Source organism: Rhopalosiphum padi, chromosome 1 (genome assembly GCF_020882245.1).
Source record: "Rhopalosiphum padi isolate XX-2018 chromosome 1, ASM2088224v1, whole genome shotgun sequence".
Lineage (NCBI taxonomy): Eukaryota > Metazoa > Arthropoda > Insecta > Hemiptera > Aphididae > Rhopalosiphum > Rhopalosiphum padi.
In genome coordinates, this window is record NC_083597.1 from 65,560,351 (window position 1) to 65,587,418 (window position 27,068).

The 27,068-nt window shown below is 25.1% G+C and overlaps 3 protein-coding genes across 4 annotated transcripts; 1 reads left to right on the forward strand and 2 right to left on the reverse strand.

Annotated features, from left to right (window-relative positions):
• Positions 1–7,209: 7,209 nt before the first annotated feature.
• On the reverse strand, positions 7,210–9,146 carry LOC132921737 (uncharacterized). The gene is made up of 3 exons (XM_060984921.1): positions 8,983–9,146; positions 8,727–8,920; positions 7,210–8,649 (listed from the first exon to the last, which is right to left on the reverse strand). The coding sequence occupies exons 2-3, from the start codon at positions 8,917–8,919 to the stop codon at positions 8,489–8,491; spliced, it is 354 nt and encodes a 117-aa protein (XP_060840904.1). The 5' UTR covers position 8,920; positions 8,983–9,146; the 3' UTR covers positions 7,210–8,488.
• A 135-nt stretch (positions 9,147–9,281) lies between these two features.
• Positions 9,282–11,304, forward strand: LOC132921730 (N(6)-adenine-specific methyltransferase METTL4). Its single transcript, XM_060984909.1, has 5 exons — positions 9,282–9,665; positions 9,784–10,130; positions 10,191–10,365; positions 10,528–10,705; positions 11,084–11,304. Exons 1-5 carry the CDS (start codon positions 9,450–9,452, stop codon positions 11,266–11,268), a joined length of 1,101 nt encoding a protein of 366 aa, XP_060840892.1. The 5' UTR covers positions 9,282–9,449; the 3' UTR covers positions 11,269–11,304.
• A 703-nt stretch (positions 11,305–12,007) lies between these two features.
• LOC132921715 (lysophospholipid acyltransferase 6-like) lies at positions 12,008–21,542 on the reverse strand. Of its 2 annotated transcripts, XM_060984889.1 has the most exons (12): positions 21,258–21,542; positions 20,915–21,132; positions 16,559–16,707; positions 15,347–15,424; positions 15,178–15,269; positions 14,602–14,713; positions 14,405–14,540; positions 14,222–14,336; positions 13,003–13,208; positions 12,706–12,906; positions 12,483–12,634; positions 12,008–12,208 (listed from the first exon to the last, which is right to left on the reverse strand). In XM_060984889.1, the coding sequence occupies exons 2-12, from the start codon at positions 20,987–20,989 to the stop codon at positions 12,109–12,111; spliced, it is 1,416 nt and encodes a 471-aa protein (XP_060840872.1). In that variant the 5' UTR covers positions 20,990–21,132; positions 21,258–21,542; the 3' UTR covers positions 12,008–12,108. The 2 variants fall into 2 exon arrangements, with proteins under 2 accessions (XP_060840872.1, XP_060840880.1); XM_060984897.1 differs by lacking the exons at positions 16,559–16,707; positions 21,258–21,542 and having other exon boundaries at positions 20,915–20,933.
• Between the last annotated feature and the right edge of the window lie 5,526 nt (positions 21,543–27,068).

A 27,068-nucleotide genomic window follows, 5' to 3' on the forward strand; every position in this document is an offset into this window, starting at 1 on the left:
TGAAATTAAATGTGTGTTACATGTTGATAAGACGTCTGACGTAAAATTTATAATAATATATGGGCTATAGCTAATATATGTAATCGATCTAAATATTCAATTTTTAAAATTCACCACATATAAATACCTTAATCTAACTGCTTCCACCTCCAGTTGAAATGAAAAATCTTATCAGATGATCAATTTTTTTGAACATAATTTTATTGTATGACAGTGAATACAAAATAGCAAGTTTGACATACGGTTCTTAGATAAATAATAATTAAGACCTGTAATTTACAATAAAAATTTAAAATAATATTTTTTCAAATAGGTTGATGGACTGACGAAAAAAAGTTCATAAATGGGTATTACTGTACAGTACGCGTTGAGTGTACCATGCTGTACAATATAGGTATGGATATATTAGATTATAATTCAATGATAAATCATATTACAGATAAAAAAGGATTCTGAACGGAGACTGTCATTTATATTTTATAGTCAATTTTACTAAGAATATTTAATAACATATTTATATAGCTATTACAGTTCTCAGTAATATAGGTATACTTTACATTTTACAATTTATTAGTAATACGGTAAGTTGAATTAATTTTTGTACACAAAATTGCATTTATTATAAGTACTATATAGTAAATAGTAATTATAATTTATAATAATAATATAAAGATATGCAAATTAATATATATACCAACAAATATTATCAACTGTAATATGTGCTAAAAGTAAAATAAATTACTAATATTTAGATCAAAAAAACATATAATGTAATAATATACTTAGACATAGACTAAAGATTTTAGGAAAAATGTGTGTTCACAAAAAGTAAACAATCATATTACATATGAATACAATACCTATGATGAAAATTAAAGACAAAAATAATATGAAAACATTGCAATGTTAAATATTTACTTTTGTATCATTTGGTTGACTATTAAAATCAAATTTTAAACGAGTATTTTTTGAGATATTTATTGTATGTTAAGGATAATAAGTTCATGATAAAGAGTTTGAAAGATATAAAGGCTATGGTGATTTTAAAATTGTTGTAATTACTAATTAATAATTAATGACTTATCAATATTTTATAAATTACAAAATATAGTTCAAGTTGAATCAAAATTAGATCATTAATTCAAATATTTTATATTTTAATGAAAACCATTTTTAAGGACTACTATCCTTAGTTTACACGTTTTAATAACTAAGAAATAATTCATTCAAATTTTTAATCAAGTACACCGATATTTAAAAAAAATGTATTCAACAATTAGTTAATTTAGAGTAAAAAGTGGGCTTCTTATTTGAAAAACAGAAGTTTGTGTCGCCACATAATACCCCACCAGTAGTACGAAAAAAACCTCTATAATTTAAAAATAAGGTATTTATGTATTTATTTAAAAAAAAATTCAAAAATGGGAGTGAGCATGCTTGGTGAAACGCCTTTTATACATATACCGTTAATACTTTACATTTTTAATTTTATCAGTTAATTTTTTACACAATTAATGAATAATTATGATGGTCACAACGCTTTTAGTCACAAATCTAACTCTCCTGTTTGTGTCCTCTGAGTTTGAAAAAAAAATTTCGCGTTACCTAAATATAAATTAGTATAAAATAATACATTATATCAACTATATGTAGTACCCTTCCCACACAAAAACCAATTTATTTAAAAGTTGTGTAATCATTTCCAGACCAATAAATAAAAATAAAATCAAAGAACCTACGTTTCACCAGTAACATCCATTAAAATTATTGATTTTTCTAGATCAATAATTATAGCATGTATGATGTAATTAGCATAAATCTGCAATGACATTTTTTTTTATAATATTATCATTTTAGATAATTCACAACAATAGTATTATTCAGATGTATTATAATGTACGATAACTTTATCAATAATGCTCGTATATCGGTCGTCATTACAAAAATGTGCAAGTGTGCGTGAAGTACACTCTTGTATAAAAATCATCTTTAATTAGGTTTATAATATAAATTTAATTTTTACTCTTTAGAAATCCATCTCATACTTATTGATAAATAATACTTACAATATTAGTGGTTTATGCATAAATGAATCATATGTATATTATATTATTATAAAAAAAACATATATTATACATTATCTTATTTTAACCTTATAAAAAGAACAGGCCTTTTTTATGCCATGTTTTTGAGGATAATATTGGACTTTTTACGATTTTTTTTTTTTGTGAAGATATTCCAAATACTCTTCTCCCATTGTGCTCTTTTTCCTATTCTTTGCCAGAAGAAGGAAGTGTTGCCGGTGGGTATAACCAGTGTATTTTGTTTTTTCACTTTTCCGATTAAACTTTTAAATTATTTCACGTTTTTTCTAACAAAGCTGTTCCAATTAACTCTCTTTTCTTTTTATAAAGAAGCGTTACGAATCTAAAAAAATAAAAACTATCGATTGAGTAGGTACATATACTATAACGTAGGTACTCTATAAAGTTTTGGCTAAATATCAGCTTACATATCTATATATTACATATTATATATTATGTATATATTTTATTTTGTTAAATATCATAACTAAAATTAAATGTTATAAATAAAGATTGTATGAGTATCTTATTTATTAGAATGTTTGAAAATTTCTTTACGGGTCATTTAATATGTAATTATGAAAAATTAATTATATCTTATTACGACAATTGACGATTTCAGTGAACATAATTTCTTAATAGGAAATTTGTTGCTTAAAATCAAATTTGATTAAATCCTGTTTTATTAACCATACCTTTGTATTATTCAATTAAAATTGGATTGAATATACCGACTAAGTATAAATATATAAACGTCGAACAGGAGTACATACAAAATATTGAATTTTAATTGAATTTCACTCTAAACCGATTTTAATTATTGTATTAAAACCGTATAATATTATGTATTATATGATTCATATTATAATATACATAGGTACCGAATTTCCGTTTACACGAGATTACAACTACATAGACAAAATTACAGAAAACTGCGATTTTCTGAGGATCATATTATAATATTTACGCATAATATATAGGTACTTATAAGTTATAATACACATTATACGCCTTTATAGATACTTAATAGCGTATAACCCACAAGAGTAAATTATTAAACATTGTTTAATTGGTATGAAATTCATGTTCTGGACTATTCCACAAAGAAAAATCAAACGAATAATTAAATAAAAAATGTATACATAATACCTAACAAGGCTTATTACGTATGGATAAAGTGAATTACTATTTACCATAATATTAAATTTACATGCATATTGCTTATAGCAGTGGTTATGGGTAAACGCTGTGTAAAATATTAAATCGATTTATCTCTATATACATGACTAACTACGGACAAGTAACGAAAGAATTCGTTTATCTCACCTAATATATATATACACAAGGTGATTTACAATCGAAATCTAAATTTTTAAATTTTTAAAATATTTTAAGTGATTTTAAATTAGGTATAGTAATTGTAATTGATACTAATTTATTGAAATTTATAATTCATGAAAATGGTCCAATTGTAATTTGTAATAAATACTAGATACATTATAACAACTTTTTTATATTTTTATAAAACAATTTTGAATTTTTAAGGACTTCGTATTAACCTTACTTTACACATTTTAATAACAAAGAAACTTCTCTTTCAAATTGTGATTTAGGTACATCAACATTTTCAAAATGAGTAGGTATATTAAAAAGTAAAGATATAGGATTCTTATTTTAAAATCAGAATAGATGTGTTTATCATCACAGAACACCTCTTTAATGATAAAAAAAAAATCAATAATTTAAAAATATGGTATTTAAGTATAATATATTTTAAATTCTAAAAATCAGAATTTGAATAAATTTATTCTTAAATGAAAAAATTGGGGGTGAGCATGTTTAGTAAATAACCTTGTATATGTAAAAATGTACAATACACAATTGTGTATTGATATTGTACATAAAACGTTAATTTTTTTTTATTCTTAACATTATACGAGTATTAAAACTGATGAGTGTTTTCTCTCACCGCAGCATTATAAATTGTAGTTATCACAATATGTAGGTACATATCTCTAATTTTTTGAAAATAAATAAAGGTATTATTGTTTTTATTACTTTAAGCCCTAAGGTATTATTAAATGTTTATAATTGTTTTACACAATCTTATCGTTTAAATGTATAATATGATAACGATGGTCGTCATCGATTGATTAATATTTATGACTTGAAACTATGTGCACTTATTGAAATACCTACAAGCATCAATTAGTTGTGTGACTATCATAAAGGAATCTTAAAACAGTTAAAACGTTTACTTAACGTATTTACAAACGTTAATAGACAAAGGTTGCTAAAGGAAAGAGCAAGCCAACGTCATTTTCAGAAATCGATTTTATTAACCATTAACCTCTCAATGTTAATATTTTAATAAGCCAAGTCTCTTTAAGTAAACTGTAACAAGTAGATTATACGGTTAAAATAAAAAATAAAAAACATGAATATCTCGTTATTCCGAATTCCGATCGTATTTTGATATCACGCACGTACATCATTGATTATAATATTATTAATTATTATCTATACCTACATAAAAAATATCATGATTTATAGATTCAAATAATTTTGTATGTAATAAAAACAATTAATTCACGCAAATAAGATACGCATTGGTAATTTCAAACTTGGTATAAGTGCCGCCTACGTACCTAAGTAATCGCATTCGAGATATTACTTGTAACAGTTGTAGCTACTAAAACCCTTTGAGAATTCTACCTTATACTTATGTATTACTCTAAATACTAAATATTGCCATGACGTGGTTATTAATAGTACTTATGCAAAAGCAACAGAATATTCTAATGGATAAGTACTGCAGGCTTGCGTTAATCTTACACATATTCCTGTAAATCTCTATAACTAAGTACCTACCTAAACTATATTAGATATATACTCTACATATATAAGTTGTAACCACAAAACTACACTTAAAGTCTTGATAAACAATTTTTGTTTAACTGCAATTGTTTTATTTCAAAAAAGTACATACCTAGTGTCCTAGTGGCTAGTTTACTGTCTATCATAGTTATATAACACGAACACGTACCTACCTATCTTGAAGTCACACGACAATTTTTACAATATTTCACAATATTTATGAAAAACGATCGGCTTTTAAAATTTTAATGTAAGATATATAAAGTAAGACTTAGATCAGATTATTAATATTAAAAATATTTATTAATGTTAAAAAGACACCACGTTCGTTCACAATAATCCATTTTACTCAGTTATTTTTAAAATAAAAGTGAATTGACCAATTACCTATAAAATTTAAAGTACGATTATTATCCAGATTCCAGCAGGGTAGTTCTGTAATATTTAATGATATTTAAATTTTGAAACAAGTTATGATAATTTAAAAATTATCAAAAAAATGTATAGTTTTAAAATTCTCATGGCTTACTTTTTAATAGTTTTTATAGAAGCATCAATAAAATCCGCATCTTAAATGACCTAAATATTAATCTTACCTTTTAATTGGTCAATACTCTCAATATATTCTAATTTTACTATAGTAAAATTACCGTGTTGTACGTTTTATAAAACGGAGCCAACACATGTGGGTGTGGCATCATCTTATAAAAGGATATCGGTGTATTTTCTCTCTAAACCTGGGTCATGCTCACGAGAGAGATGATAGGGATGAGGGTGTCATATCCCTACCCTCTATTGACTTATTTTTGTCTATTGATTTCTCATCAATTATTGTTGAAATAAAAATTTGTGTATTCAATATTACTACCTAACCTAACCGTCATCCCTTTAGTAAAAATTAAAATAAGTGAAGAAAATGTAACTATTTCAGATAGTGAGTTGCGTCACGAGTGGTTGTTTTTTTAGAGTATAATCAGTATAGGTAATGTATATCAGACATTAGTACATAGGTACACAGAAAATATAGCGTAACGGCCATAACCTATTTGGTCGCGAGCAGTTTAGCTTCAACCCCACAAGTATAAAAAACCTGAGACGCCACGATAATATACATTTGTAAAAGCCGAAATTCGTAGACTTTAGGAACTTATTTCAAAAGCCGACGATAAAACAGTCGAATAAACAATGTTATACGACGCATGTTATTATTACCTATGCAGTCGTCAGTCTTGTACTCTTGTATGATCGATCTTCATTATTTGCTATTCATCGATGCCCACGTCAACCCGTAGGTCAAATAAGCTATACCAAGTGAATGTGATTATTTATATATTGCACCAATAGTTAAAATTATTATTATAGTACGTGAACAATGTATTTTCAATATAATTTACTTTGACATATTATAATATGATGAGTATAAGTGTATAATTAATAATTATTAACCATTGTAATTAATTTATTATTTAGGTAGGATGCGTTTAATTGACATTGCCGCCTTGTTTGTATATATAATACTTGCCTGCGGTTAGTTATTATTACAAAACCGTTTTTTGTATTTTTGTTATTAATCCCAAGGTGACCCCAAAGGCCCGAACAAGTCGTCGTCACTAAATATTATATTATATAGCCCAATCGAAAAGCCCTTGTTTGTTTGGAGGGTTTAATTTTTTTTTCATCGTAACAATAATAATTATTATGCGAATGGATTATTTAATTGATATTTTAATATTTTTTTTTATCCATTTCAAACGGACGTCGGTCACCGTTTACAAGCGTACCTACCGCTGCCAAATCCATACCCTGGATTATGATATTCATAAATTATTATTCTATACATGCCACGATATCACATATTGCATGCACTATACATATTTCCCTTGCTAAAATTTAAACATACGACGATATTACGTATTTATGTAAAATATATACTCGTTACAAACAATTTAAAATATTACCCAAGGCATCTTTGTAGTTGGCAAAATATCTATTGCTATATTATGCTTTTGAGTTTATTTTTATTGACGTAATATTCATACGAAATTATAAGTTTTACAGTTTGTTCATACATCTTTGAATGAAAAAATAAAATAAAATTACATTCATTTAAATAATTGGAATAAAATAGTTTAATTGCTTAATTATTTTGTGCAAAGCAATTGTTGTAAAAATTAATTATTATATTATACTCAACATTTTTGACACCACAGGTTGTTGATAACTTTTAATAAATAATAACAGCAAACAATTTTTGTTAAAAAAAGTTTATTATAAAATATAATTTGTAAAAAATAATACTTTGTTATTGAATATAATGATTACAAATATTTTGACATATTGGATGATTGTCAAGATTCAAATACTCCCCCAGAAACAATATTAATGTATATAAAATCACAAATATATCTAAAAATTACAATTATGAATATTGTTTTTTTATATTCAATTAATTATAATCTAAATTTGATCAAAAAAAATGTTATTTAAAAAATTATAGAAGACATAATATGTATGTAAAAAGTTTTAATTTATAATATCATTGTGTAAATGTTACTTTACAGTCATCCAAGTCATACAAACATTTATACCTATATTATATGATCACAATATGGACGGAATTGTTTATATATTATATAGTATTAAACAAAATCTACTCTAAATTAAGAACCATACTAGATAGCCCACTTGTGTAACCTGGCTTTACTAAACAACAGCTTATATGGTAAAGGTGGAAAGCAGTTATGCTCGATACCTGACAAAAAATTTATGACCACCAAGTATGGTTCTTAACTTAAGTATAAAAAAAAATAATAGTATTTATACTTTCTATTTTTAACAATTAAAAAAATATAAAGTCTAGTTATGAACTTAAGTATCCAGAAATTTACCAATAATTAGTAAGCTATAATAATAAAAAAAAATAAGGTTTAATTAAAGACAATAAAGTTCAAAACAACTAAAATTTTAAAACTTATTCCTGAATAATTACTTAAAAAATATTAATATTTTTAATTTGTGCTATACCTAAATAATATAAATAAAATTAAGATGTATAGAGTTGTTGAGTGCAACATAATAGAAAATAATATATTTTAATCTATTATTGGTCTATGCAAAATATTTGTTTTACTAAAAAATAATAACTGATAAATTAAAAAAAAAGAAACTACATTTTTTCTAATTAACCTCCCCTTATTGATTCAATGTTTTCAAAGTTAACTAATGTTTTGTTATAAAGTGATTGATAAACATAAAGACATAGTGTAATAACATTTTGTTTTATTAACTGTAAAAATTAAACTAAACTAACCCATATTTATTTGATACTGTAAGGGATTAAGAATTTAAATTAAGTTAAGCGTAAGATACTTGTTCTACATATTCGTCATTATAATTATTGTAGTTTACTGGTTCCCTATGTACCGAGCAGAAACGCCCTCCATACCTCACCATAGCAATGACTACAAACAGTACAAACATAGCCAACAACAATAACAAAGGTGAAAATATGTGAATCATTGTATAATTCAAATGTCACTCTCTTTCTTGTGAAGCTCAACAAATTCTTGGGGTACCCCTGAGTCATAAACGGGTTTCGGTTTTGAAAAGTTTGTTTCTAACTCTCTCAGATCGAGTGGAGCTTGTTTTGCAGGCGTCTTGATCCAAATTGGTAATATATAACGATTACCTGTGCATGTAAACAAATATATATCGATTAAAAATATTTATAACTAATATGAACCCAACAACTGAGAGTCTACTCACCTGTCTCGCTGTTTCTCCAGTAATGTCTGTGCTTAGAAAAACAACACAGAAACAAGTTGAAAATGAGCAGTGCAAAGGCAAACACTGTGCACACACCAAGAGTTATGTAGAAACTTTGATAGTTACTCGGCTCGTGTTGATCATAAAAAGGATTGGTCATAAACTCTGTCTTGTCATCTAGAACCACTGACATCCTGCACGAAAAAGAACAATTTTCAATCAACCGAAAAACGGATTAAACGAACGACGACCTCACCTGTTTTAATAATTGTTAAAAGTCTGGTTTTTTATTTGATGCATTTGTCTCTAATTATTAATAAATGTGTTGCTAAATTAACAAAATGAATGTAAACAAAACAATAACTTACTATACAGTTACTGGACAAACAATAATAATAATGAGTATTATGACGCCCTGAACTGGAATTCACTATTCACAGTATCACTCGTGATAATAAGGATTTTCGGTAACAATTTGTTATTCCATGACACAAATATAGATAATGGGATGATATCGCCGAATAAAAGTACCGGCTTCGATGATATGTGATAAATGTTTCAAATCATAATAATAATATGCAAAAAGCAATCTGTTGATCTGTTGTAAATAATGTGAATAACTTAACAACTTGCAAACGTTCAAATCCAAATATCATCTCTTAATTCCACACTTTTTACATTGAGATGTTGACTTTTAACTGGTAGGTACTGTCAACTTAGACAATGAGCGTGTTGTACAGCGATGACGATGGTTTCTTCATATCGCATCAAATGTTTATTTCTAAGTTGTACGATACGATTTTGAGTAAGACCGAAAACGCTGTACATTTATACGAACATTTCTTTCACATAAACAATCCATTCGTCAGAGATAAACAGCAAGTTGAAACTAATGCGGAAAATAATGTAAAACATAAGAGAAAGCGGCCAAAATATGAGGTAGTTAATAATTCTTTAATGCGAATAAATTAAATCCAAATACCACTTAAATAGTTAAATGATTTTAACATACATTTTGTATTTATCCCTCAAAAATTATTCATTTCAATTTTTTTAGGAAGACGAGATAAGTAAAAGAATCAAAACTTTTATATCAAATTTAAAAAATCAACAAGATATTTTTTCCACATCACTAAATATTTTGGATAATAATAGTTGTGCTAGACATGCATCTATCAAATTTTATGAAAGTACAAGTGAGCTAAAAACATTTTACGGGCAAAATCCAAATCCAAACTTACATATAGCTAATGGCTATGTATTTCCTCCAAAATGTCAGTTTTATTGTGACAATGTTTTCAACATGAAAAACCTCGGAGATGAAAAATATGACATGATTTTGTTAGACCCACCATGGACAAATAAATATATAAAAAGAAAAAAGAGACTTAAACGAGATGAAGGGTACTAAATCAATTGAAATATATACACATTAAGTTTATTAAATTTATTTCATGTTTTTAGTTATACAATGATGCTTGATCAGGATTTGGCACAATTACCTATAAGCGAGTTTCTAACTTCAAATGGTTTGGTTTGCGTTTGGTGCACAAATTCTCAAAATCATATAGACTCATTAAAGTCTATATTATTTCCAAAATGGAACATAAAATATGTGGCCTGTTGGTACTGGATAAAGGTATCACGCTTTGTTACCTTAGTTAAAATAATTTTATACAAAAAAACAGACTATAGATTCGCCCTCTTTCAGTCCTAAGAAAACTCATATATACAACAATTATTTATACTCTAAGTGAAATCAATAGTCAATGATATTTATAAATTTGTATGTATACTGTAGGTAACAAAATGTGGAGAATTTATTTGTAATTTTGCTCCACAAACAGGAAAACAACCTTACGAACGCATTATATTTGGAAGAAAAATAGACAGTGATACTAAAATAAAAAATCCCGAAGAAAATAAGTTAATTGCAAGTGTTCCAAGTTCAGTGCATTCACATAAACCCCCTCTATCTGGTAAGTACTTTAATCAATATATATTTTATCTTTTTTTGTTACTTAATAGTAACTACTAATAAGTAATAACTTCTTTTTCCTAAGCTTTTAATTGTCCATTTAGGTCTACCCTGTTTTAAAATGCTCTTCCACCTGACTCTATATAACACCATTCCCATGTCTTCCAATACACTTATTTTTTTAAATGTTTTATTAATGTATTGTACTCGTACCATCTTATCCTATTTTTGTAACTAAGTCACGAGGAAGGACTGCATTAGCATTTATTCCCCTAAATAGCATTACTACCTTTATTAACATAGCCTCTTAATTAATACTTAAAATTACCAATGTTTAATTTTATCATATACTCTGATAATTATTTTATTTTAATTTTAGAAATATTAATTCCTTATTTGCCTCCAACACCAAAATGTTTAGAACTATTTGCAAGGTATCTTTTACCCAATTGGACTAGTTATGGACTTGAAGCTTTAAAATTTCAACACCAATTTTTGTATGAAAATACAGACATGGAATACTGCAATCACAAATCCAATATTAAATCTAATGAAAATGTATAATATTTCAATCAAATAAAACATATTTATTTGTTTTTACATCAGACATATTTATTTTTATATTACACATAGGTACCTTGCTTAAAGAAAGATTTATAATTAATTACACTCAGTCAAATGCACAGCACTGTAGCTCTACAATTTCCTAAAAAAAGTTATATTGTTATAAAAATGCGATGCAAAATTCATGTCACAACTTTGCCATTAAATTAGTGTTAAAAAAAACAAATGACAATTTATTTTTTATTTTTTCTATACATTTATTTGTTTGATAATAATTTGTATAATTAACAAATGAACAGTTATCAAGTACAAATACTATTACTATATATTGTTTTATATAATAAAATAATTGAAGAAGTACAAAAAATTAGTAATTTTTATTGTTTTTTACTAGAAAAATTTATGATTTATATTTTTAGTAAACTACTAAAAACGATGAGCAAAAACTTATAATCTCATTAATGTATACAAATTTAATCAAAGACATGTTCCCTTTGTCATATTAATATTGTGGTGTGCTAGAATGCTAGATCTCGTGATTTTTTAAATGTATTTTTACGTTAAGCAAATTTTCATTCAGACAAGTTATTCTCACTCATCTAACATCATGGCCTTTGATTTTATGCATACGAATAATTATATACTATGTTAAAATCATAAATGGTTTACTATCCTTAATTTACTAATACATTTTCATGACATCAGTTTCTTTTTGTTTTTCAATGTAGTTTTAAATTAATTCAACTTCACAAATAATATATTTTGATTTACCAAACATACAGTCTTTTATTGATCGAATTCATAAAATTATAGTTGCTAACTATAATTGTTTACATCAAATTATTGTGATTTTTTCTTGACTGTTTTGAGCGGTGAGACAATTAATGGTAGTACATACATGCCCAATACAGCTAATATATGCAGATAAAACATGAGATGCCTGTAAGAAAAAAAACATTTATAATAATATAAAATGTCAAATTATTTTTAAACATAATAAAAGTGAAAATGTATTCTATCTGCATTAAAATCGATAAAATTATTCAAGTTAGATTCAATCGGAATATAAAATGCAATCAGAAAAATTAAATTTGACCAACTTATAAAGTTTAAATACATTCAATATTTCTCAAAATAAATTTATGATAATAAAACAAAAATAAATTGACAATTGATAAATAATAGTATATGTGTACTATATATATATTTCTTACCAAAAAACACGCAATGCTGGCATAAGCTCTAAGATTATGAAAGAAAATGTCATGTAGGACAAACAAAGTCTTGTCAAGAAACAAGTTACAAAATCGTAAGCTAGTTTCACAGGTTTGGGTTCCTGGAATCTGTGCCATAAACATCGTCGAACCTATTCAACATTTAATGTTAACCCATGTTTATTTAGAAGTTAATATTAACATATGCTTTTAATACAATTACCATTCTTGCACTGTTCGTAAACAACGATCCAGTAAGGAAGGTCACATAATAACCAGGATAAAAACCATGCCAAAATGCAGATAGAGTGTATGTCATAACTGTGTTATATTTAGGAGATGCCCTTTCATACATAACATAACGAAGCCACAGATTTGTGCCTTTGTTCCATGCGTCAATAGTAGCTCTGAAGTTGACACCAAACTAAACAAAACATTAACATATTTTAATAAATGTTATAAGAAAGCAACAACATGAGGACAATTTAATACATAATTTGATTTAAATACAAGCACATACTTCAACTCTCAAAATATCGATATTATCAAGTAAATTCCATTCTTGTTCGCCTTTCTCGTTATAACCAGAAAATCCAAAACCAGATGCATTGCAAACTGCATCAGCTAAGGTCCAAGCAAAATAATACTTAAAACGAGTTAAAGATGTTATGACTATAATGAACCAAATTTTTGAATATATTGGAGATTCATATAAAAATTTTTCATCTGAAAAACCAAACATAACATAATTTTTCTTCATAACATTTTGAAACTTTAAGACAAAAACTACATATAATTTATAAATTCAATATTAACACTAGAGCTCGGAAGTTATTGTATTTACTGAATTTTTATCTGTCGGTTAATTTTATTGCTAAGCTAAAAATCTGTTAAAATATTTTTTATGAAGTTTATCAAAATTGCAAAAATTGCAAACTATTATGTAATTAAAAATTAAGAAAAACATTTCTTGTTATATCTTAAAAATTTGGTACAAGATACCTCATAAGTAATTCATATTGAAACTATAAAATTTAAAAAATAGATTGACAATTATTTTTTATAGACATTTTAAGTTCAAATTTGGACAAAATTACTTATTTTAATAATAAATAACTATATTAGTTATTGTTGTATTATTTAAAAATAATATTTGTGAGAATTTAAAACTTTTATAGGTGCATAAAATATTATATTATTATGAATATTATTAAACATAAAGACAGTTTTCACTTATTTTAAGATATAATCTATTAAATAGATATAAATATATATATAATAACAATAATAATAATAATAATAATATATACAAATATACTGTAATACTAAAAGTAAAATAAAAGACCAATAACCATATCATGAAAATATACTTGATGATATTGACTGACAGACAGTTAACACTCAGAATCATTTTTCATATACAATGATTACAATGTTATGTTATTAAATTCAAATTTAACATACCCATAATAGTAACCCACTCAACACCTAATTTACAGCAGAGCAGTATCTCATTAGCCTACCTTATTTTTAACATAAATGAAAGATTCAATCACAAGTGGTTTTTCTTTTAAATTGGAGTAAAAAAAATGTAGTACAATTTTGTAAATTTTTTTTTAGTGTTATTGAAATTAATTTTATACATTCTATACAATAACTTCCGAGCTTTAACTATCACAAATTGGATCAAGTAAAAAAAAAGATTTGATAAATATTGAAAAAATTAAATAATTACAAACCTAGCAACGTAGACGATGGGTACATTGGTACAATGAAGTAAATTACAAAAGCACATATGAATGTAATTAATACTTTTTTCAAAACAGGTTTTAAAGGAGACGGAGGTGATTTAGCCTAAACAAAATATTATAAGTTTATTAAATAAAAAAACAAATTAGTAAGATAAATAAATTGATTATTACCTCTTTTGGTAATTTTTTTGGAAAATTGGTACCATCTAAATAGGCTATATAATCTTCAAAAAAAGCATTGGGTCCAGCTAAAATTGTTTGAAATGTTAATAAGTAGCTTATGTATTGAATGAGTGTTGGTGCCTTTCTATAAAAAAAACAATTTGTACAAAACAATTAAACATATTACACAAAAAAAAAAAATTTACCTAATCTTATAACGTTTTTGAATATCTGTTAACTGTTTCTTATCAGCCATAAGGCCATCATGTAAACCACATGCTAATGCTGACAACTTTTGTACCATTACCATTACTGGACCTGAATAATAAATATAAATACTTTATTTTTAAAATTAAAAAAATAATAGAATAAATTTAGATTAGTGTAATTTAAAAATTACAAATATTTTGTCTAATATATAATATTTTTTTTTGTTTACATTTTACCGGCAAATAGTAAAGACTTACTTGTGAGTTAGTATACTTTTAAAAAGTTTATCTTTAGAATACTTAAAACCGTGTAATTTATAAATTTTATAAAAAAAATATCAAGGTTTGTTGACATAAATGCAACCTACTTAATTGTCTTCATACCTATTATATGGTATATTTATAATTATATATATTTTTTTATATCAAATATTTTTAACATTATAGTGAATTTTAACTAAAAATGTACAATAAATTTTAAATACTAATTATTTTATCACATGACACATGTCATAACTAAAGTGAAGAAAATTACTATTTTAAGTTTACAATGTTTTTTATAATATAATTTACCAGTAATATCCAAGGTATAAGATCCGTACTCGTAAACTTGACGATAAATATGCAGTAGTGATAAGTACAAACAACATATAAGTAAAACAGCTCTAAAAATAAAAAAATAAATTAGCATGTTATAAAATTAACACAAAACATAAATTATAATTATTTTTATTATAATTACTTATGTATCGTATTTGGACTTAATGTACGTAAGGTAATATAACAAATTGTTGGTAGAACAATAAGATGTAACATTTGACTGAAAAAAAAAACAAGAATTTGAAACTATAATAAATAATAATAAAAATAAATATTAGACAATACATACTACATATTTAAAAATAAATATAATTTAAATCTTTTTTTTTATAAAGCACTAAAATAAATTTGTATCTGTTTTAATAATTTTTAATGGTAATATTTACAAATATTAAATATACAGTGCAACATAAAATAAATACTTATTTTGGATAGTTTTCTTTGTTTAGTAAATTAAAAAATGTTTATAAATATAAAATAACCAATAGGTACATAATAAAGCATATTATACCATTTAAACTAACAAGAAATATTAGAAGTTGAACTGACGTATGCTTTTAATTTCAAAGCTTTTTTTTTTTTTTATCAACTAGTTTATTGAAAATAAAATAAAATAATTATTAGTAACTGTTTCAAATCAACATAAAATAAATTAATAAAAATAGCTAGCAGATTTGTTAATAAAATTATATGAGGATATTAAAAAATAATAATTATGTGCTAGAAATTCTAAAAATAATAATTTAAATTATAAAGTATAAAAATAATATTGTGGTAAAAATACAATATTGTATAAACATTTAACTTTTGTTGCTCCATCATACAAATCGATAACATCACTAATTTACACTCTTCAGAACCAAATTTGTGGTGATAGCTTTAATACTAGAATGGATTATATCAGTTACTCACAAAATGAAAATTTTATCTGTGTGTGTAGGAATTTAAAATATTTTAAGCAAATTATGAGTATACAATTCAAACTATTACTATTTTAAAATACTCATAATTAGCTAAAAATTAAAATATCACAAAATACAGATGCAGATAATCTTATTACCTACAAATTTATTAATAAGTTAATTCCCTCTAATATTAAAGATAAAAACACTAAATCAATTATGCTGAACACAATTTACTATATTGTGCCTTGATAATAAAAAGTATTTACAACTATTTATAATCTAAGATTGTATGATTAGTATCACCTGTGGGTATAACATTCACTTATGTTTCAATACTATTTTAAATAAATAAAATAACAGTTCTAATGACTTGTTGTTTAATTATATGTTTAATTTGAATATAATATTGATTATAGGTAATTTATGTTATATAAAAAAAAGTATATTACTATCCAAAACAGACGTAAGCCATGGTCAATCCAATTATAAGTCCAAATATCTCTCGAAGAAATACATATTGTTGATTTTTTGGTGGCAAAAATGTATACATTAATGGCGCTATACATAATGCTATAAGTTGACAAATTACAAAATTCACCTGAAAATAAAACTTTGTTTTACTCAAGATATAAAAAATAAAAAGCAAACAAGTTATCTTGTATAAATGTAAACTAAACATGTTTTTAATTTTGATATGCATTAATAAATCAAAACATTAGAATACAATACAAAACTATTTTTTTTTTATATATATTAAGCGACTAAAAATAAAAATTTAATAAAATTAAATGTAACTAAATTTAGTAAGATTATAAAAACAATAAATAAATAATTTTTATTTCATTGTTTATATTTTTTTCAAAATAATAAGGAATGAGTTAAAAAAGTTAAGAAAAATATACTGTTGACTAGTAGGTCACAATCCAATTTCATTTGAGCTTCAAGATTGAATAACAATATATTAGTGATGGGTCGAACTGTTCGAATCTCGAACCAAACCGAACCGAACCCTTGATGTTCGGTTAGATTCGAAATTCGAACTCGGCACGAAAAAAATTCGAACCGAACTATCAAACATCTTTTACTGTTTGAAAATCAAACTTGAAAATATTTGTCGAACCTGACTTACTGACCACGATAGTTCAGAGACCAAATATTTGTACAATTCTTCAAAATTTATTTAAAAAAAATAAAAATTGATAATCATTTTTTAGAAATAATTAGACTATTGACGATAGAAAGTTATTAACTGTAAAAGGCACCTTATGTATCATTTATAATAATAATGATAAAAAATATTGAGTTCGAGTTCAAGTTCGACTTAAAATGATTCTAGGTTCGTTTCGGTTCGGTTCGGTAGAAAATATGAAGGTTCGGTTCGGTTCGAGTTCGAAAAAATAATTTAAAGTTCGGTTCAAGTTCGGTTCGATTTAAAAATCAGAGTTCGACCCATCACTACAATATACTTTTAATAATTAATTAATATATATTATATTATATAGTAAAAAATAATTTCATTCAAAGAAAATACAATTAACATAACAATAAAAATACATACAATTAAATAAAAATAGATTTGTTTTTTACATGTACAATAAAAAAGTATTATTTTTTTTTTCTGAAATGGTTGCAATAAATAAATTATAACTAAAATGGGTTGCGAGTCCAACAAAATAAGATTGAATAAGATTGTTTTAGATAACTAAATTTGTAAAAAAAATAATTGATTCACAAATATTATCATTTCAGCTATGCAACCAAATTACCAAAGATATGCTAATATATTTTTCCTAAAACTAGTTAACATGACAAATAATAAGCCAATCATGAATATTAAAAAAAAATTGCTAAAATACAAGCACATGTAAATATGTATCATTGAATTTGGCATTACTTCAATCTTAAACAATAGCAAATGGATTAAAATAAAATCTACAATTTACTACATAGAAATGTTATAAATATCTAATCAAATTGTATGCACAATATGTAAATTAAAAACAAACTTCTTAATAGCATATAAATACCATGTACAACACATATATACATAATATATATAAACAACATACTATCTTATTTAACACTATATATGTCAACTTATTATATTAAATACATTATTTATTAATTGAATCAGGTCACACAGCCAGTTGTATGACTTACGTATTTAAGTTCTTTATATAATCTAATTTATGGTATTTAATAGTATTTAACTTGCTGTATTATATAGTGTAGTCAAAGAAAGCATACTATACTTGATAATTGTCAAGAGATTTAAACGTATTTTATTTAACTGAATACTGGTATAAAAGTATTCAGGGTCAATTATTATAAACAGTAAAACCTCCCTTAACATACAACTCTAAAAAGCAAACATTTTTTGGGGAACAGGGACATTTTCACTACTATTCTATAGCAAAACTTCTAAATACCGGACACTTTTATGACATTTTAACTTTTGATTTTAATCATTTCTATCGTAACTTCGTGGAATTAGAAAATGCACTAACATACGAAATGACTTTGCGTCAAAATACGAAACAATCTAAAGTATTAAGTAACTGATTTTTTTAATTTTTATATTAACAATTTTTTTTATCTTTTTACATTCCCAAAATACATAATAATTAAAATCAAAATAAATTAAATTTATTATATACCCGTATATATATGTATAAATAACTTTAAATAAATCAATCAATTTATTAATTATAATTTCAATATTTTATTTCTCTAATATTATATTTCTCCATCTAAATACTCGACACCTCCAAATAGCAGACAAAATTTCAGCGACTGAAGGTGTCCAGTATTTAGATGTTTCACTGTAGTTATAATAATTCATATAGCGCTACTTTGTTTTTTCTAGATAATGATGGCATAACTTTCATAAATATAGTATAAGATAACAATTATTAATAACAAAGCAAATATTCAACGGATTTTTGCTTACATAATATATACTTTTGGATTTTAATTAAAATAAAAAAACTATTCATTGGAACAATTTTTAAAGAATCTTGAAGAACTATACCACCTTTCTCTCACCCAATAGTCAATACTTTCATCAAATTGCAACTACATAATTGTTTTCATAAATATTTTTTAAAGCAATAATAAGTGATATCTCTTTACAATAGGATTTTAGTGTTAAGTATACAAATATATTTGAAATAATTAAAAAATAGATACAAATTATATTAATTTACTACCTTTTTTAATAAAAATATCTAATCTCTACACACTGTTCAAACATTCTTGATAATTTTTGAGTAAATAGAATTATATCAATAATAATTTTTAAAATGAGACTTATCAGTGCATTAAAATTTAAAATAATAATTTATATAATATACTGCTTCATCTTTAATACATTATAGTTTTCACTATTTTAAAAACTCTTCTCTATAAATGTTCTTTCATAAAAACTGCATATACACTTTTTAATTTACATGTAATTATAAAGAAATACTTATCAAGGTCTTATTAATTTATTATAGGTACATGGTAGGTATTACTTAATAATAATACATTAGGTAATAACAATCATATATTTTTTAATTTATATTATGCTACTATCATAATTATTATATTTTTTATGCTTGCTATAATTATAACAATTATAAAATATGAGGTCTATTGAACTAAACAAGTATGTGACATTATGAAACATAAAGAGTAAAACTTATAATGTGAATCAGTATTAAACATTATCTACCTCTTAAAAATGTAATTAAATTTAATTTAATTAATATGCTAATTTTGAAAACATTTATACATATTTATGGTTTAGGATTTGTATGCATTATAATAATTTTATTACCGCATCCTCCCCCATATTTGGGCTCTAGTTACAATAGTGACTATGGTTACGATTAGCAGAAATGAAAGATTATATGAGATAATACAATTTTCCACATTTTTCCTGCCAATGAGTTTTCATTTAATTAATTCAGTATTATATCATAAAATGTTATTACAAACAAATATAATGAATCTACAAAAAACTGTATAAAAACATTTAATCAAATCTAACGGGTGATACTTCTTAATAAAAAAAGGTGGGAAATTTAAGTTAGGGGAACAGGAAATTGTTAAATTAAAAGTTTATATTTAACAAATAAAAAATAGAAAATAGAAGTTTAAAAAAACGTAATTACTCAATTAAAAAAAAAGTTTCTCTTTTAATAAATTAGTATGTAGTTCACATAAAGAATGATCGATTTTTATAATTTCTTAAATTATAAAAAAATCTAATATAATATTACTATAAAAAAACTAAATTCAAAATATAGAATCACTGAACTTATAAAATAATAAAATATAAAATTTATTAATTTATAACTTAATATAAAAATGTATAATCGCTTAAATCAGTCAAATAAATACCAACATTAGTGCTTGTCGCTTGATATATATTTTGTGCCTATCTATAAATATTATTATTTTATCAAGAAACTTAACAGAAATTATATTATTATTATTATTATTATAGGTAGTATTGGATAATTATTTAAAACTGTGTAGTGTACCTATACAATAGCTAATTTAGAAAACCATGATAGGTTATTTTTAAATCAACTAATTAAAACTAAATTATTTTAAAGGTAAAATAAACTAGTTAAGTTAAAAAGTTTAAAAATAATTGTTCAAATATATTTACTTATTAGTACCTACATCTTTGAATAAAATAATAAAAGTGTATTGATTAAATGCATATTTTTTTCATAAAACCAGAAGTCATAATCTAATCTATTATATGATATACATTGTACATATTAATTATAGAATATTAAAAATATATTTACCAAATCTACAGATAACCCAATAGTTTCAGAAAGTGGTAAGAAAATTTCACTTCCGTGGTAATTTAGTGGTTTCATTTTTGATTTAATTTATAGATAAACACACTAATAAGAAGATAATAATATGTTTTTTTGATTTTCTGTACCAGCAAGGAAGAAATTTGTACGGTCACAAAGTCTTCATATTCGTGTGAATTTTAATTCAAAATTAAATGTGACGGCTAGAAAAAAAAAATACATATTATTCAGTACAGTATACACGACGACGACTATTAAATTAAACAACAATAATATTACTATAGTTGTTGATTAATTTTTAAAAACGATAGTTATTGACAAACGTTACCTCACAGAACTGCAAAGGTGCAGTTCGGGCAATTGCATAGGCACAGGAACGCATCGAGCGCACGCTTACGTGTTATGGCGTTATGGTGAATTCAACTACAACGACACCACTCGTCAGACGTTAGTCGTAAGCTCGTAACACAAGTATACGATCAATCGAATACGATTACCACCAACGACACCAACAAATAGACTAGTGGACGGTGGCCCGACAATAATAGTCGACGGTTCACACAACGCGGATACGCGTACTCCACGACAGTCCACGGGAGAATATTATCATAATATATCGATATATCCGTCGGCCGTTATCAGCGGTATAAATTTGTGATAAGAGGGTTAAGGTCAACAAACTCGTGGTGACACCCCGCGCAAAAACCCTTCAGGCCCGTTAAACCAACGGTCACGGGTCGATGACCTCTCCACCCGCAACCCAATGTCTTGATGAACGACAGTAGAAGGGTGGAATACTGAATTTTATTTATTTCATTCTCGTTCACCGTATTGCACTTTTGAGAAATAAAATATTGCGCAAAACCGGATTCGCTAATTTTTTATGGCAACACTGCTATTTGATTTCCGAGAGCGCGGCCGCCGGTAATATTTATTTTCTAAGATTTTCGGAATTATTAATTGTAGATTTTTTAAATTTACTAATACGTCATCATCGCGGTATTTACAGTACAGATTATGGACCATTGGGATCAGAACGAATTACATTCCGCCGATTTTAATATTCAGCCTCCTCGGAAATATCGCAACAGTGTTCGGGGTCTGTAATTATTGTTCGTCCTCTAACGTTTATCTTCAATGACGTATTGACGTCTGCTTCTACTCACCACTGTCGTCGTCTGAACCGACTGAACCCAATAGTAATTTTTATGTATATGAAAAGATGTTAATTTTTTGTATGAATCAAAAACTCTATTTACCAACAATAATATATACACTGGCATGGATTCAAAGGAAGATGAATTTATGAATGATAGCGATGAACCCCCCCACCAAAAAAAATATTTCCCTAAATAACAAAAATACTGAATTATTATAATATTATTAGTATTAGTATTATTATATTCACTTCTAACAATAATAAAAATTACATAATTAAGTGTTGTTTTTATGTTGATATCACCAAAGTCATGTACCTACAAGTTTTCAAAAACCAATAAAAAAAAAAAATTAAAGCAAATTATATTTCACCTTATAATTTTGGATCTATATGTTTTATATAGGTACTTAACTGCTTAAAATTATTTATAATATTTTCATTTTTGCGAAGAACTTATAAATAGTGTTTTTTTCTAATGCACCAATACTTCTTATTTTATAAGTTAAAACACATTATTTATTATTTATTATTAATGTAAATAAATATCCAATTCAACAGTCCTATTATATTATAATTATATAACATGAGTACATGACGATAACGTTCGTATTATAATATGTCCCCCCTAATAAATTCCATAGATCCATGGCTATATATATGTTTTTAAATCTAGTGTAATAAAATCGTAAGCAACTATAGCAAGAAGAAAGAAAAGGGCAAATAATATAACAACTACGATATATAGTCAAAACGTCCAGCAACAGAGTATAGTTGTAACGATGTTCTGTCGGCAGATAATAAGTTGCAGATCATCTTCAACCGCAATGCTTTCTACAAATACACAATACACAGATCAAAGCTGTTACACGCAATACATTGTATAAACGGACACCGGGGAATTGGGCCACATTTTAACTACCTACTTCATATAAAAGAAATGTTTACATTTTACTACCCGGAGATTGCCATAAAAGTATGGTTCACAAATATATACTGCTATTTGCTAATAAATAATTAAAATAAAATAAATTATTATTTTTTGTCTAACAAATATAAATACAATTCGTCAAATAATAAATATTTTTTTTCAAATTCAGATTTCTAATACATAAAAATATGATACAAAACAAGGCCAATAAGGTTAGTCAAATAATAAATAATATGAAATAATTTTTTTCTTATACATAAAAATATAGTTATTTTTTTTAAATAACATGATACAGATTGTACATATTATTCAAATCGGGTTTTTTCCCTTTTTTAATTTCATTAAAAATAAAATGTTGTCGAACTAAAGTTCGCTTTTTTGTTTTTATTGTTCCTAGTTTCCTACACTTCTAATCTCTATATAAACTTCTGATTGAAATTGCAATAAAACAAAGTAATTTATATAATATTATGTCGTATTTTAAAATTATTACTATAAAATTTAATAGTAGCCCAATCTCCGAGTCTACCTATTATAAATGTAAAATTTTAGTGCCCCAATTACCGTATACCTTTTTTTAAAAAGGTGAATTGTGGCCCTATTCCCGGGCGACCGTATAAAACAGTTAAAACATTTATCCAATCTGCTGACTGTTCCTACCTATAATAACAAGAAAAAAATCTGTAGATGTATAACAGGGATTTGATTTTTTTCTGATCTATACCGTATGTTGTCTGTATAAATGGTAATTTATATCTTATAAAATAAATTAATAAAAATGTAAGTTATTGTATCGAATCGCAAAAATAAAAAAATCACTAAACTAAAAATTATAAACATTACAAAAATACAAATAGAAACATTTCAAACCTGCATATATTATAATAATATGCTCATATAGTCATATTAATAATTATCATAAATCAATAATAATGATAATAATAATAAAGAATAAACTACTATAAGTATGAAGTAGCTTAGTAGAATAGTAGCTACTAGTTATTATATTTTAAACATAAATACATAATTATAAACGCTATAGCGTTAAAATAATGAGTATCAAAAAATATTAATTTCCCACCTATATATAATAACATTTTAATAACTTTCTGATGAATCTAAATTTAATGACTTGTTTAACATTATTCAACTCGCTTATCTCTACATTTTCATCCAGCGCACTTGTAAATTGTATTAATATGAATCACAATAATATTATTAATACATTTTTTATCTACAGTCAACAATATTCAATATAGGTATTGTAATATTTTATGTGTGACAATTAAAAATTATTTTAAAAACATAAAATGTAAATACATCAGTGAAAATGTACAAATGTGGCAAATACACCACAAATTTCTGTGAAGTCCAATTCAAAATTTAATACTAAGTAGGTATATTACATAATTTTTAAAAAATATAATGGAGGCACAAGGTAAGACTTAGATTGTAAGAATTTCAAACGCAACCTCATTCCACTTAAACATCAAAATTCATATGTTAAGTAAGTGAGATACACGTAGTGGCGTATCCAAAAGGGGCAAAGGAGCCATTCCCCTTCGTTGGCCGTATTTACTATTTTTTGTTTTAAAGATTTATATTTATTCGTATACATGAACGCATACGACAATATGTCACAAAAAAAAGGACCAATAAAATTGCAAATCGCAGATTGGTCAAAATAATTGTATACAATTGAAGACCCCGGTGCAATAACCAAATACGTCCACATTTTTTCAAAAATCATGTTTTGATATAGAAATAATCAGAAAAAAATTCTCTATCGATCGGTGCAAAAACCGAATACGTCCAACGAATAGTATTGAAATAAAAATGATAAAACTGATTTTTAAATTTCTGTTGGGTGCAATAACCAGGTATGTCCGGACGTATCCGTTGATACAGTATATATCCATTTTTTTTTTCATTGGGCGCAAAAACCAAATACGTCCGGACGTAACTGGTTATTGCTACCAACACTTCTATTCAAATTGTGCTATTCTATCCATTGCAATAACCAGGTATAAAGACTTAGTTTTTTTGATGTAGTATAAAAATAAAAATATATTTTAATGAAATAAAATTAATTTATTATAATATTAATATACTAAAATTAATAATATGATTATTATTTAATAATACATAATAATATTTTATAATAGAGTGCTTATTGACCGCAATAAAATAATTTATTGGCTGTAATAACCAGTTACGTCCAAAATCAAAATTGGACGTAACTGGTTATTGCAATCATTAAAAATATAATTATCATAGTTTTTTAGTTTTTTATAAATATTTCATGAGTATAAAATATAAACCATTGGAAATGGGTTTGAATGATGTATCTTATTCTTACAAAAAAAATAATATTACGTTTTTAATTTTTGGTTAAGTTTTTAATTTTATAGATCGTTTTTTTCATTTCTTGAATAATTTTCAAAAATGGACGTATCTGGTTATTGCACCGGGGTCTTCAATTGTTATTGTTGTTTTTATACACTTATAATTTTGTTTGGACTAAAACACCCGTTTTATTATTAAATTACTATTTATTATTATGTACATATATATTAACTTAATGACTGACTGAAAATATAAACTATTTGCATTAAAAACATTAAATATTTGGTTTATTTTCTTTTTTCTTTTTGGTACCTAGTAAGTGGTGTATAAATGTATAATATGGTAAAATTTTAGACAGTGTGTGTATTTTATTTAAGTATAATATTTGATTACAATATTTAATTTAAGTATATCTAATCTTCGATAAGACGATAATAACTAAATATGCATTTTTATCCACGAAAAAACGTTTAATATGTTATTCTTAAAAAATGTACCCATATATGCAAAAATATACAAAAAAAAACAACAAAAATGAACTTACTAGGTTATGAAACTAATTTATAGCTAACCTAGCTATAAATAGAAGGCATAGACAAAAATATGCAAGTCCTATAACTTCTCGTATTCCCTATGGCCTATACTAATCACAAAGCAAATTTAATATAATTACAATTTACAATATTTACACTTACTAATGCAATTACTTTTAATCAATCTGAATGGTGAATTAAAGCCGATAACATTGTTTAAATCATTAACATTCCAATTTCCAGCACATCAACATTGTTATAAAATATAGATGTCAGATACTCAGATGATGATCTTATCTCTATGTTTTATCTCAACTTTCAAGTCCGTGTTAATAAAAAATCTGAATTTATATAAATATCATGTTCATGTATATTATATGATAAAGCCACTAAAATTCAAATCGATTTCTACTTTATAAATGTTCAATGTTGTACAAAAATTCAACATCAAATTACAGGTAAACATTAAAAAAAATAAACAAAAAAAATACGGTGTTATGGTGGGAGTATCTGGATTTTAGTGTAGACCTACCTAAGCTTACAAATTAATCTACGTCAATATACGTATTTCGCTTTTTCGAATTCGATCGAAATGGGCATATGCTTGTGGAAGATTGGATATAGTATTTACTATTTAGTTTTAGTATATTTTTGAACGTGGTTCAAACTAACTTTTTAAACTTTTCTGATACCTCCAAGAACAATACCAAAAATTTCCATCTAAATTATTCGATAATAGTAGTTGTTGAGACGTTGAATAGATAAGTACATAAACAACAAACGTTAAACATACATTAATTAATACAGTGAAATCTCTCTAAAATGAATTTGAAGGGACTAAGAGATTTCTTTCGTTACCTATAGAGTATTAGAGTTTTCATAATAGAGAATGTACACAAATTATATAATAGGTTATTAATTATTATAAAATATAAATCAAACCAAATTTTAATGTGATATTTACGTATGACGTCATTTATAGAGTTTTTCGTTGTAAAGAGTTTCGTTATAAAGAGTTTTCACTGTATACTCGTATAAATTATTTATATACGTATCTTTTATTTCTGTAACCAATGGCATCCCCATTTAATATAAATTAAAAAAATGTTCGATTTTTGTTCGCTATAATAAACTATTTATGAGTTGAAAAACAAAGCTATAAACATACCCTAA

Coding starts and splice junctions, on each gene's coding strand:
- LOC132921737 (XM_060984921.1), bottom strand. CDS start 8,919: ATGTCAGTGGTTCTAGATGACAAGACAGAGTTTATGACCAATCCTTTT. Junction 8,650..8,726: donor CTGGAGAAACAGCGAGACAG/GTGAGTAGACTC, acceptor TTACATGCACAG/GTAATCGTTATATATTACCA.
- LOC132921730 (XM_060984909.1), top strand. CDS start 9,450: ATGAGCGTGTTGTACAGCGATGACGATGGTTTCTTCATATCGCATCAA. Junction 9,666..9,783: donor GAAAGCGGCCAAAATATGAG/GTAGTTAATAAT, acceptor CAATTTTTTTAG/GAAGACGAGATAAGTAAAAG. Junction 10,706..11,083: donor ACATAAACCCCCTCTATCTG/GTAAGTACTTTA, acceptor TTTTAATTTTAG/AAATATTAATTCCTTATTTG.
- LOC132921715 (XM_060984889.1), bottom strand. CDS start 20,989: ATGAAACCACTAAATTACCACGGAAGTGAAATTTTCTTACCACTTTCT. Junction 14,337..14,404: donor CAAAAAAATTACCAAAAGAG/GTAATAATCAAT, acceptor TATTTTGTTTAG/GCTAAATCACCTCCGTCTCC. Junction 12,635..12,705: donor TTACGAACAGTGCAAGAATG/GTAATTGTATTA, acceptor AATGTTGAATAG/GTTCGACGATGTTTATGGCA.